The 12,593-nt window shown below is 35.4% G+C and overlaps 2 protein-coding genes across 7 annotated transcripts in view; one reads left to right on the forward strand and one right to left on the reverse strand.

Moving 5' to 3' along the window:
• The window catches only part of LOC131668558 (synaptojanin-1), a 433,427-nt gene that overhangs the window by 346,846 nt on the left and 73,988 nt on the right, over positions 1–12,593 (reverse strand). For 5 of the 6 annotated variants that reach the window (XM_058942847.1, XM_058942843.1, XM_058942864.1 and 2 more), the window contains exon 2: positions 2,446–2,629. The exons of the other annotated variant lie outside the window; for it this stretch is intronic. In XM_058942847.1, the coding sequence (XP_058798830.1) occupies positions 2,446–2,572 (127 nt within the window). In that variant the 5' untranslated portion in view covers positions 2,573–2,629. The remainder of the gene's footprint in view (positions 1–2,445; positions 2,630–12,593) is intronic. 6 annotated transcript variants of the gene reach the window in all.
• On the forward strand, positions 9,132–10,820 carry LOC131668068 (piggyBac transposable element-derived protein 3-like). Its single transcript, XM_058941908.1, has one exon. It carries the CDS (start codon positions 9,132–9,134, stop codon positions 10,818–10,820), a length of 1,689 nt encoding a protein of 562 aa, XP_058797891.1.

A 12,593-nucleotide genomic window follows, 5' to 3' on the forward strand; every position in this document is an offset into this window, starting at 1 on the left:
CGATTTTAGTTAGCATTAGCTGTTGCCGTCTGTCATTACCACGATACGATGTTCGTTGCATAGTCTTCCAGCTTATCTATTGTATTTGCTTTATTGTACCCGGCTCTTTTCTACTTTACTGAATAAATTGTAGAAGCTTCTAGCGACCGTGCGTACTTTTTATTGTATTTGACCCTGTAAAACCTCGCTTTTCGTCGAATCGTAACCTGCATACACCCGAACCCAAGGAGGTACCTGCGAATTCGCGATTTTGCGCATATGTTCAGAGATGTTGCCCTAGTGTGAGTAACAACACCAGACGCCTCATGCGCTCTTGCATCTTAACGAGAATCGCAAAGGAGCCATCGGTAGTATACATACAAAATCAACGCGTGACAGATATTATCGCGCCCTCGAGGGCAAATATTTTGTTATTTGCCGCGTGTGTACGCCGACAAATCACCTACCCTGTCACAAATAACTTATGAAATCATAGCATGGGGAGGAGCATGTACAGGAAGGATTAACGATCCACAAGCACTACAATCAGGAGTACGTAAAGTAACAAATCTGCAAAATCGTGATTCTTCATCGTTATTCTAATTAAGGATCAATTCTAAAGTAATTTTTTGCTTAAAATCCAAATTCGAAGTCATAATTTATTTATCACAATGGCAATTGTAAATTGTTTTACAACAGATTCCATATAAGAAAATCAATTTACAATTTAAAAAAATACAAAATCTATCAACTAATACCAAATCAATAATTATTGCCGACGAACTGACACGTAGTTAAGTCGAATGAAAGATATTACACAAACAAAAAAACTATTAGCATCTTCGAAATAGGTATACTGTTTTAATCTCAAATATAAGGTCTTCAGGCATATATATTTTATAAAAGCATAAAAAACAGAAATAGTCTCAAAAAAAGAAAACAATAAAGAAATGTATTAACTCAGTTTTCGATAAAATTGGTAAGATAAGACACAAGCAACAAAATAACAGCAACTAACACTAGGATATCTCTGGAAAACCAATATTTCAACCAAAAAGTATTTGGATGACAAACAGAGACAATTCTTTTTCACAATTACATAAATGAAACTCATCGCTGCAATATCAAGCAATGTTTTTTTACGATAAAATTATATTTGTAACAGGAATCGCTTGCTTGCGAACTATGTGCGAGAAAGAAAGAGCGAGAGAGTGAGAGTCTGCGTGGAGCAGCCGGCAAATAAAAGTGAGCCGGCGCCACTTGTTGGGGAAAATCCAGGGGCCCGAAATATGCAGCATACGTTTCGGGTAGACGGGTGAAAACATGTAACCGAGACCTACTTTCTCCTTGTAATCGCTGCTCAGGGTACTGATGTAATGGTCCCTAACAAAATGCGTGGCGCACCCTACCTTCTCGAGAATTGAGAGGCAAAGGATCAGTTCAGCACGAGAGGTGACCAAGTACGCTTCTCTCCTTTACCTAGTCCCTGCCCTTTTTCTTCTCTTGTGTTGCGTGTTTGTTTCCATGCGTGCATGTTTCTAACAGTAATACGTCCGCCGGTACGCGAGACTTTGAGTCTAAAGCGATTAAAACGACGACCCTCTGACGATTGAGGGCCAGTAGCAACCGATGGCTTGGCAGAAGAATATGACTGGTGCTGTCTGAGACGCCTCCGACTCACGGGGCAGCCGTGACGACAGTAATCGGCCCACCCCTTTACGTGACGAGCAACGCAGTGCGCACTGAGTACTGTGTTGTTCTACGGGGCGTCTTCCTCCTCTGCAAGCGTGCAAGTTTCGTTCGGTAAGCGATTGTCACAATATTTAGTGATCACTCGAATCCGATTTATACACATGTGTGTTCCGACCGCTTAAATACATATACGTCTTTTTGTGTGTAAGGATTGCACTTAAATAGTTTTTCTTTCACTCAAGCCACGGGTTTTTTATGCCGGTTACGTGCGACCCCCTTTTTTCTTATTACTTGCCTACATAAATAAATTTAATTACTTTTTATAATTTTGGCTACACGCGTTTCATTCATTTGCACGGTCACACCTTCTTCACCCAAACTCTTATTAATCTCTCCTCCTACTTTTTCATTTCTCAAAAAGTTGTTTTACGCAACAGAATCATGTACATAGCTAGACTAAAAACAGTAGATAGCACCTATGGAACTGTTTACATCAATGTAAGATGAGAGATCAATAACCATTCGATACTGGTAGAGAAAGAAAACGCACAATAATTCAAATAATATTCTAATCAACTAAATTTTTTCAAATTTTATTTATCATTACATTACTTTATATTGATAAAAAAATCGTAACGTGTATATACTTAATATAATATTATTAATGTATTTTGTTGAGAAGAATTTAATCTATATATTTATCGTCAGTATTATGCTTAAATATGGAAAATATTACAAATAAATTTAAATTAAAACTGCTATTAAAATACTTACTAAGCACAGCTATAGCTTGAGATTCGAACAGCAATGTCTCACTGGAATTTCGGTGTTCTAATATAACAGAATGTGGATTTGGAGACTTCAGTTTTTCGTAGACGCGATATGATTTTCCCATTGCCATAGTTATGAACTAAATACTTTATAGTTAATATACAGATCAAAGTATTTCTTGATTTACCTAAAAACAAATTAATAACGGAAAACTAGAAATAATGTAATAATATTGTTCCTATTCATTTCAGAAATAAAGTATTCTACAATAATATATATACATTATTGCAAAATGAAGAAAAAAATAAAATTTATATTTAGTAATAAATATTTGAAAAATAGTACAGTCACGTAGAACAATTAATATTAATAAAAAATATAATAAAATATTCTATTTATCAATTTCTATTTATCAAATCAAGTCAAGTAGGATCCATTAATACTATGATGAAATCTTATCATTATAGAATAGACTGTTTCGGTTGAGTTTAGTCGACATGACTATCCCGTGTATAAAATTGTAATTTTGTTCTTTATTACAAAGTACAATTTTTTCTTTCAGTTTGGACCTCACATGTTATTGAATAGGCAGCTGAGTTGAAGAATATTTTTAATATTATGAGAAAAGGAGAATTCATCCATCAGAAAAGCGTTGGTCTCACAGAAACTAAATATTACAATAGTTTGATTAAGAAGTCCGTGGATAGAAGCTCGCTACAGCAATAGCGCATTCAGGACAGGAAGCCAAGATGCTTCGTGACGCTGTAGAGATCTCCATCACGGTTATTATGCTTCTTTAAATGGAGGAAATAAGGAAATTTTAGAACAAGGATATTCCAATGCTATTAAATACCTGTAGGGACGGGAAGCCCACAGGAACGACTCACAGAAAAGTAAGGTAGGAAAATAAGAGGGGACTTTCAGTAGAGAGCAAAACATTCAACTCAACGATCAGGTGTTTAAGCTGATTTATTGATTACAATAATGTTTGCTCGACCTTACTGGACTATAGCCAGAGCTAGAGTGATTTTAGTGTGTGTAGCTCCTCCTTTTATACCCGTTCCCGCTGGAATCTTTTACACTCAAACGCATTTTTTACGCTCTTTTTGATTTCATGATTTTATAAATTGAGCTGTAAAACATTAAATATTTATATTAGAGCACCGCTTTTTCCATTCAAACATATTTTTGATTACGCTTTAATTTCGTGTGAGTACAGATTATTTTTTTACGATATTGGTTTATTTTATACGAAGTGTGTTCAAAAAGTAAGGTGAATTTTTATTTTTATGAAAAAATATTTATTTATTCATCAATATTTATGTTGTTCCCTTCAAAGTAATTCCTCTCAGATATAATACACTTGTGCCAACGTTTTTTCCAATTCTCGAAGCACTTCTGGTAAGCACTTTCTGGTATAGCCTTGAGTTTTTCTAGCGATTTTTTCTTTATCTCCTCAATTGTTCCATTGTGATGCAAAATTCATGAATTGCTTTCCCACAATTCCGGACATTTTTTTCGTATTGCTTCTGGCAAACGGCGCATAACTTCAAGGTAATACTCTTTATTGATCGTACGACCTTGTGGTAAGAACTCTTGATGTACTACGCCACGATAATCAAAGAAAACAGTGAGCAAAACCTTGACATTTGACTGAACTTGACGTGTTTTTTTCGGTCTTGGCTCTTCTGAAGTCTTCCATTGGGACTATTGGGCTTTAGTTTCGACGTCATAACTATAAACCCATAATTCGTCTCCAGTTATGACTCTTTTGAGCATATCAGGATCATTATTACCGTCGTTTAACAGCTTGAGTGATGCTCTTTAGATGGTCCTTTTGTTCAAGATTAAGCAGTTTCGGAACAAATTTTGCTGCTACACGTTTCATGCTCAAAACTTCGAAAAAAATTGCATGCCCCGAGTTAACAGAGATGCCGACATCTTCAGCCACTCCTCTAATAGTGATCCGACGATTTTTTAATACCATTTGTTTCACTTCTTCAACACTTTCATCAGTTATTGAAGTGCTGGGGCATCCAAAGCGAGGTTCGTCGTCGATGTCTTCTTGGCCATCTTGAAAGATCCTAACCATTTGTAAACATATTTTGGACTTAAAGTAGTCGCACCGAATGCTATTGTCAACATTTAAAGTGTTTTGGAGCACTTCATTCCATTTTTACACAAAATTTTATGCAAACTCTTTGATCCACTGTTTTCGACAGCAGAAAATCGCCGAGCACAAAAAACACGTCTGACGTTTCTGTCTCGGAAAATAAAAAGTAAACATACAAACTGGCTGAAACTGAGCATATGTGAGGGACATTTATACCAACATTGTAAAAAAAAATATCGATGATCGAATCTACGTAGCCCGCCCAATTTAAAAGTTCACCTTACTTTTTGAGCACACCTCGTATATTGGTTTAAAATTATAAATAATGATATCTAGAGTTAATAAACTGTAATCGTGATAAAAAATTATATGTAATTCTAGCGTATAATGAAACGAACCCATTTGTCAAAACAGAAGGTTATAAATTGCTATTGTTTATGAATTATGGAGTTTTTTTGACTTTTTAGTTTATTGACAAATTGCGATATCTCGGCTTTAGCGCAATTTTTCAACTTAATTCAAACTTGATTACTTATTTGATAAGTAAAGGACAATTCATTCACTTACTCATTATATAAAATTACTTTTGTTTAACTAAATTGTTAATTTTTTATGTATTAATAACTTTTAAATTATTAATTACCTTTAACTCAACTTCCTATCGAAATGTACATTAAATCGCATAATTTCTTTCCGTCATGTTTGTTTTATCATAATTATTGTTATTTTTTCATAAAGAGTAAATAATAAATGTTTGCAATTAAAAAACCATAATAGTAAACAAATAATTTATGTAAAATAACATATATTTGTAAAGTGAAAGTCTCATTCTACAAACATGATTGACGAGTCCTTTGAAAGTTAATTAATTATATTATTTTTCAAGAAATATATGGAAATAGTACATCTATATAGCTTATTGCAACGCAAGTAAATAAACATAGTTAAATAGTTTATAATGGAGCGGGTTGTCTACGTACAGGCGGTTTCATAGAACGGGAACCAAGACATAAATGTTACACGTGATTATGCATGAAAATTAGAACGGGGAGAGTGGGTAACGTATTTACTTTAGTCCTCCTGTCTTTTTGTATTTTATTACTATACTCTGTTCCTCTTAAGATGCGAAGGCTTACCGTCTCGCTGATTAGTAACCCGCATACATCTGAAAATATTCATAAAATTAAGAAAACTAAAGGCTGGGTGCGTAGAGCGTATGCAGATTCGTTTTTGGGCAAAAAAAGTCAGAGCATTGAGGTAACATAAAACAGTTTATTGTTTTACAGTAATGCTTAAGACGCTATAACTTAACAAAAAAAATACTAATTTTTTTATTTCTAATTTTAAACAATCGTTAAAAGTAAATTAATCGTGGAATTCGACTAATTTTTCAAATTTTCTCTCCTCTTCAATCTTGAAAGTTCCGATTGAAATCTTGTGATGTAAATGTTGTATGATTGAATAAAACCTCAAACCATTGCTGACTATCAGCCGAATGAGATTGTGGATATGTTAATGGTTTTAGGGAAAAGTAATAATAATTATTGTGTTGTAACAAGACTTTACGCTGAATACTTTCCTTATACGAGGGTGGTCCGATAAGTACTTAGCCTCACCGCCCGATGGCGCCACTCTCGCAAAAGAAATATTCTATCACGTAGTACAACCTTCTCGATGGTTACTGTCAAGATTTCAGCCGGATCGGAGTTGTAGTTTATTTTTGAGCGCGTGTGAAAGCAAGTGTGTCCGTTAATTTTTGAAAAATGGAAAAAGAGCAGTACGGTCGGTGATGCGATTCTTGTTTTTGGAAGGGAAATCGCGCAGCGAAATCAAAAAACGCTTGGATGCTGTGTACGGTGACTCTTCTCCTTCGATGGCGACCGTCAAAAAGTGGTTTAACCAGTTTCAACGTAGTCGCACGTCGATTTTTGAAGAGCCACGTCCAGGTGCTCCGAAAACGGCTACCACGGAGGATAATGTGACAAAAATTCACGATCTCGTATTGGCAGATCGACGATTGAAGGTGCGCGAGATAGCTAAGATCGTAGGCATCTCAAAAAACCGCGTGGGTCATATCCTGCATGAAATTTTTGGCATGAGAAAGCTGTCGGCGCGATAAGTGCAGCGTTTGCTCACTCCGGACAACAAGCGCAACCGTGAGACAACTTCAGAGCATGTCTGACGCTGTTTAAGCACAATCCGAAGGAGTTTCTGCGTCGTTTCGTGACAGTCGATGAAACATGGATCCACTGGTATACACCAGAGACCAAGAAACAGTCGAAACAGTGGACTTTACCCAACGAAAGTGCTCCGAAGAAGGCGAAGACTGCCCCATCGGCCAGAAAGGTGATGGCCACTGTTTTCTGGGATTCACAAGGTGTGATCTACATCGACTACGTGAAGAGGGGCAAAACAGTCACAGGGCTGTACTGTCTCGAATTATTGGGCCGATTCGACGTCGAATTGCAGAAAAAACGACCCCATTTGGCGAAGAAAGAAGTGCTCTTCCACCATGACAACGCACCGGCTCACACCTCCGCCGTCGCCATGGCCAAATTGGTCGAATTAGACTATGAACTGCTGCCCCATTCACCGTATTCTCCAGATTTAGCCCCGTGCGACTTCTTTTTGTTTCCAAACTTGAAAAAGTCACTCGCCGGGCAGAAATTTGAGTCGAATGAGGAGGTAATCGCTGCCACGGAAGCCTACTTTTCAGACCTCGAGGAAACGTATTTTTCAGACGGATTAAAGAAGTTGGAGCATCGCTGGGGCAAGTGTATCGAACTAAAAGGAGACTACGTTGAAAAATAAAACGCCACTTTTCCAAAATTTTCGTTTTTCTTTGTAGACTAAGTACCACCCTCGTAGACGACACCTAAATCATAAAGTAATAAGTCGCTTAGCTAGGAGAAATGCAGAATAATCAAAATTTTTTTAACTTTGTCGATTTTTCTGATGCCACTAAATTTCAAAGTGACGGAGAAATTAAGAAGCATAATAATTGCCATTATTGGTCGAATGAGAATCCTAATTAGCACAGAACTATAAATAATCAAAGGCGTTGGAGCCTGAGAGTGAATCATCAATGATTATTTTTGTAAAAAAATGACAGGAATATATATTGTAACGGGGATTTAGGCTACCCCGTTAAGGGTGATGCTGTGTAACTGCTCGACTTGCGGGTAACTCGTGCGGGGAACGCGCGGGATTCAGCCCAGCGGCTCAGACATGCCCCTCGAAGGCGTCCTGGCCTTCGGCCCGCGGAGAGCGTCGTAGATCAGGTAGCAGCGGACGGTATAAGCCGGCGTGCGCGTAACGCGGGAGGGAGGAAGTGCCGTGAGGAAAGACGCAGTAATTAACAGAATGGATATTTATTAATATTAAGATAATAAAGAAAGCATACAAATAGCATTCGCAGTGAGAGAGGCAAGCGAGAAGCAAGCGAGAGAGAGAGAATCTTAACCCTTTAACGCCTGAATTGCAGTTCTTCAGTAGTCCATGTTTGAGGTAGTGCCAATCAACGTAAAAATGATAAAAATGTCTGAAAATTCATACTCGACTATTTTCGGGTATGCTCTTTCGATTTGCGTGGTTAATAATTTCAAAAAATTTAAAAAAACCATTAAATTTTGCAATTTAAATAAAAAAAGCACGATTTTTACAATACATTTTTTTTCAAACTCGATTTTCACCTGGAACCACCTGTTCATTTCACGCAGAACCTTTCAAAATCGTGCAATAATACCTCGAACTTAAAAGTTATGGACTTATGATAATAAATTTTGGCATAAAAAATTCAAAATGGCGCCCAAAATGGGTCAATGTCAGGGTACATTTTCATTATTTTTTTTTTCACGAACGGTCAATTTTAGAAAAAAATTGTATAGAATAAAAAGTGTTTAGAATCACTCAAAAAATACGCCTGAATTTTTTCAAAATAGTTTAAAGACTTTTTTAATTTTTTTTTAAAATTGTTAAATTCAAAAATCCAAAAACTTCTCAAAAAATTCTGAAAAAATTCACACTTACTCTTTGAACGATTTTAAGCGACTTTTCTTCTATAAAATTTTTTTCTAAAACTGATCATTGTTGACTAAAATGGGTTAAATAGAAAAAATTATTTACTTGTTGAACGAAATTACATTTCTGTCCACAAAGCAAATTTTTTTAACATTCTTTATTTAGTTTACTTTCCTTACTTTTTCTTTTCTTTTTATTTTAAATCTGTTTTATATATTTTTTATAAAATGTAGCAAGTATATCAAAGTTAGTTATTTTTATTCGATTACTTATCATAATAATCAGTATAATTATGTGTGATTACCATATTCTTGATTCTCACATATTATAGGGATTAATTTTACTTTATTTATTTTGAAGATTTAAAATATTGCTAATGATTTTTTTCTGAACCGAAAATGTCGCAATTATTTCAGAGATAGTTTCTTTTATTATTTTTCATGTGCTCTATAATTATACGTGATAATTCTAACATATCATAGTAATTATTTTTACTTTATTTGTTTTCAATATTTTAAATATTTCTACTGCTTTGTTTCTGAAACATATTGTAAAAATGCCAAAGAGAAAAAATGAAACATCGGCTTCTGCTACTGTTTCAAAAAATCGTGATAAAAAGAAATACAAGGTATCGTCTAGTTCGATAGAATTTGATGAAGAAGAAAATTATGATGAAGCTGTTTTTATACCAAATCCAGATAGTTCTGGCGAATCTGATGGTGATGATTCACGTTACGAAAATGACGATTTTGATGATTCTGAAAATGAAGTCGAAGAGTTTTTTCCAAGTTCATCTTATAGAAAAGTTCTCCAAGGATATGAACCTTCCCAGAAAAAACTTGAAGATGACCATCAATTTGTTTGGGTTGACGGAGAAAAGAAATATCATTCTAATCTGAAAAATGAAATATTACTGTCAGAAAAAGATAAAAACTTCATTTCCCAATGCTCTGACTCCAAACTATTCGAATTGTTCTTTTCTACAGATATCAAACAATATATAATCGAAGCTACTAAAATAAATGGATATGATCTGACTCCGGAAAAATTGAATGCATTTTTAGGTATAATAATATTTACCATGTTCAACAAACGTTTATCTCAAAGAGATTATTGGTCAAAAGATCCTTTTCTTGGATGTGCTTTAGTAGCTAATGTTATGAGTCGCGATGAATTTGAGAAGATAAAGTCAAAGCTCAAGTTGTCCAAACCAGAAGACGAAGATTCTAACGATAGAGTCTGGCGTGTTCGATCTGTTTTCAACATTTTTAGAAAAAATCTTCTTATTTTTGGAGTTTTTGCAACGGCTCTTTCGATCGACGAAATGATGCTAAAATTTTTTGGAAAAACTGTGTTGAAGCAATTCATCAAATCAAAGCCCATTAGATTTGGTATCAAACTATGGGCTTTATGTAGTGCAAACGGGTATGTGTTTGACTGTGACATATACTGCGGAAAAAACTCTGAAAATAATGATTTTTTACCAAAATGTGCATTAGGCAGCCGTGTTGTCATGCAAATGTTGCAAAATGTTTTGGAAAATATATCAATTAAAAAGATGAGTAAGTACCACGTTTATTTCGATAATTTATTTTGCTGCCCTGATTTATTAGTACATCTACACAAAATTGGAATACAAGCAACAGGCACGGTTCGAGAAAATCGTATCAATGTAAAAAACAACGTTGACAAAAAAGATAATAGAGGTACATATGCAGTCAAACATGATACAGAAAGTGGTATCAACTTTATAACTGTTGTAGATTCTAAGCCAGTTTCTATTTTGTCAACTGCCGCAGATGTTACTCCTCTTTCTATAGTAAAACGTTTTGACAAGGAACAAAAGCAGAAATCTGACATATCATTCCCCCATGCATTTTCGGTGTATAACAAATTTATGGGCGGAGTTGATATTCATGACCAGCGATGTAATAAGGTTGTGCCTATTGTGCGTTCGAAAAAATGGACTTGGATTATACTCATGAGAATGATTCAATCAAGCATCACCAATTCTGTAGTTTTGAGAGACTTGACCGATTCAGAAGATAAAAAACACTCTACAAAAAGCTTTGCACTCTCATTAGCTAAACATTACATGGCGAAGAAGGATTTCAAAGGACATAAGTCAGAGATTGTACAAAAGTTTAGATATTGTTCGGGAGAAAAATGTGAAAAGCGAACAAACAGGATTTGTGAAAATTGTGAATTGTATTTTTGCAAAATATGTTTTGATACAATCCACTGATAGTCATTTAAAATAACTTTTTAAAGTTTAAAAAACGTAAACCTTTTAAAAAAATTATAAAAAAACGTAAAAAAAAATTAAAAAAAAATAAATAAAAAAAAAAAAAAAAAAGAAGAAGATTCTCGGAAATCGTCCACCTCCAAGTGGTGAGAATCGGGCAACATTGTTGATAAAGACAATGGCAAAGGGCGATCTTGATCTCTGGATTATATACTTACAAATATTACACCCAGACTTGTATATATATGCCTGTGTGTGTATGCAGATTTTCGGCCATGTAGTGCACGAATAATTTTTTCTATTTAACCCATTTTAGTCAACAATGATCAGTTTTAGGAAAAAATTTTATAGAAAAAAAGTTGCTTAAAATCGTTCAAAGAGTAAGTGTGAATTTTTTCAGAATTTTTTGAGAAGTTTTTGGATTTTTGAATTTAACAACTTTTTAAAAAAATTAAAAAAGTCTTTAAACTATTTTGAAAAAATTCAGGCGTATTTTTTGAGTGATTCTAAACACTTTTTATTCCATACAATTTTTTTCTAAAATTGACCGTTCGTGAAAAAAAAAATAATGAAAATGTACCCTGACATTGACCCATTTTGGGCGCCATTTTGAATTTTTTATGCCAAAATTTATTATCATAAGTCCATAACTTTTAAGTTCGAGGTATTATTGCACGATTTTGAAAGGTTCTGCGTGAAATGAACAGGTGGTTCCAGGTGAAAATCGAGTTTGAAAAAAAATGTATTGTAAAAATCGTGCTTTTTTTATTTAAATTGCAAAATTTAATGGTTTTTTAAATTTTTTTAAATTTTTAACCACGCCAATCGAAAGAGCATACCCGAAAATAGTCGAGTATGAATTTTCAGACAATTTTATCATTTTTACGTTGATTGGCACTACCTCAAACATGGACTACTGAAGAACTGCAATTCAGGCGTTAATGGGTTAAGATCGAACGGGCACTTACATGACCAATCGCAGTGGCGTCGGCTTTATACTTAACACGCGCAGGTGTTCGGCCTCGAGGCAGCTCACTCGGGCTGACCGGCTAGGATCGGCAAACACACACTCACGCACGCACCCACGATCACACGCACGCTTCGTCTTTATCAGTAGAAAAACCCGGGCTGTGCAGCACAAAGCACTTCTTCTTTGCGTCGATCGCTGAACTTGCTTCCTCTCGCCAAGACGAACAGCCGATTCTGCTCGCACGCGGACGTGGTCCCCCTCTCTCGCGCTAGCTATTCGGCAGCGGCGCGTCACAGCCAATTAGGCAACGCGCGCGACACTCGGGCGTCCACGCTTACACGCGTACTCGCGGATCTCTCTCTCTCTCTCTCTACTCGGTGCTCCCTGACTTACCTCGTGCCGCGACCACAGCTACGGCAAGGCGAAAATACATAAGGAAAAGAGTACATGGATTATCAACGGATTATGATTAACTTAAGGGGAGAGAGAGATATAACGAGCCTTGGCTCGTTATAATATTTACAGTTAATAAGAGATCAGTTACCTGCCATGATGGAACATTTCACTCGAGTCTTACGAACTCTTTTGGATGAAAATTATAATCGTAGATCGATTGGACAAGAAGATCCGGTTAATTGGCCTACAAGTTTATTTGATTCAAATCCCTAGACTTTTTTTTATGGAACTATTTAAAGAATGTTTTTGAATAATAGCTTACAAATATAGAATACATGTAAGATCGCATTCGTTGAACATGACTACAATATTAAGAAAAAATTCCCTCGGCACCATCTATTATTTTC

This window comes from Phymastichus coffea, unplaced genomic scaffold (genome assembly GCF_024137745.1).
Source record: "Phymastichus coffea isolate CEN01 unplaced genomic scaffold, Cenicafe_Pcof_1.1 PCOF00006, whole genome shotgun sequence".
In the NCBI taxonomy this organism is placed as follows: domain Eukaryota; kingdom Metazoa; phylum Arthropoda; class Insecta; order Hymenoptera; family Eulophidae; genus Phymastichus; species Phymastichus coffea.

Excerpts from the sequence above, each read along its gene's own strand:
- LOC131668068 (XM_058941908.1), top strand. The coding sequence starts at position 9,132 with ATGCCAAAGAGAAAAAATGAAACATCGGCTTCTGCTACTGTTTCAAAA.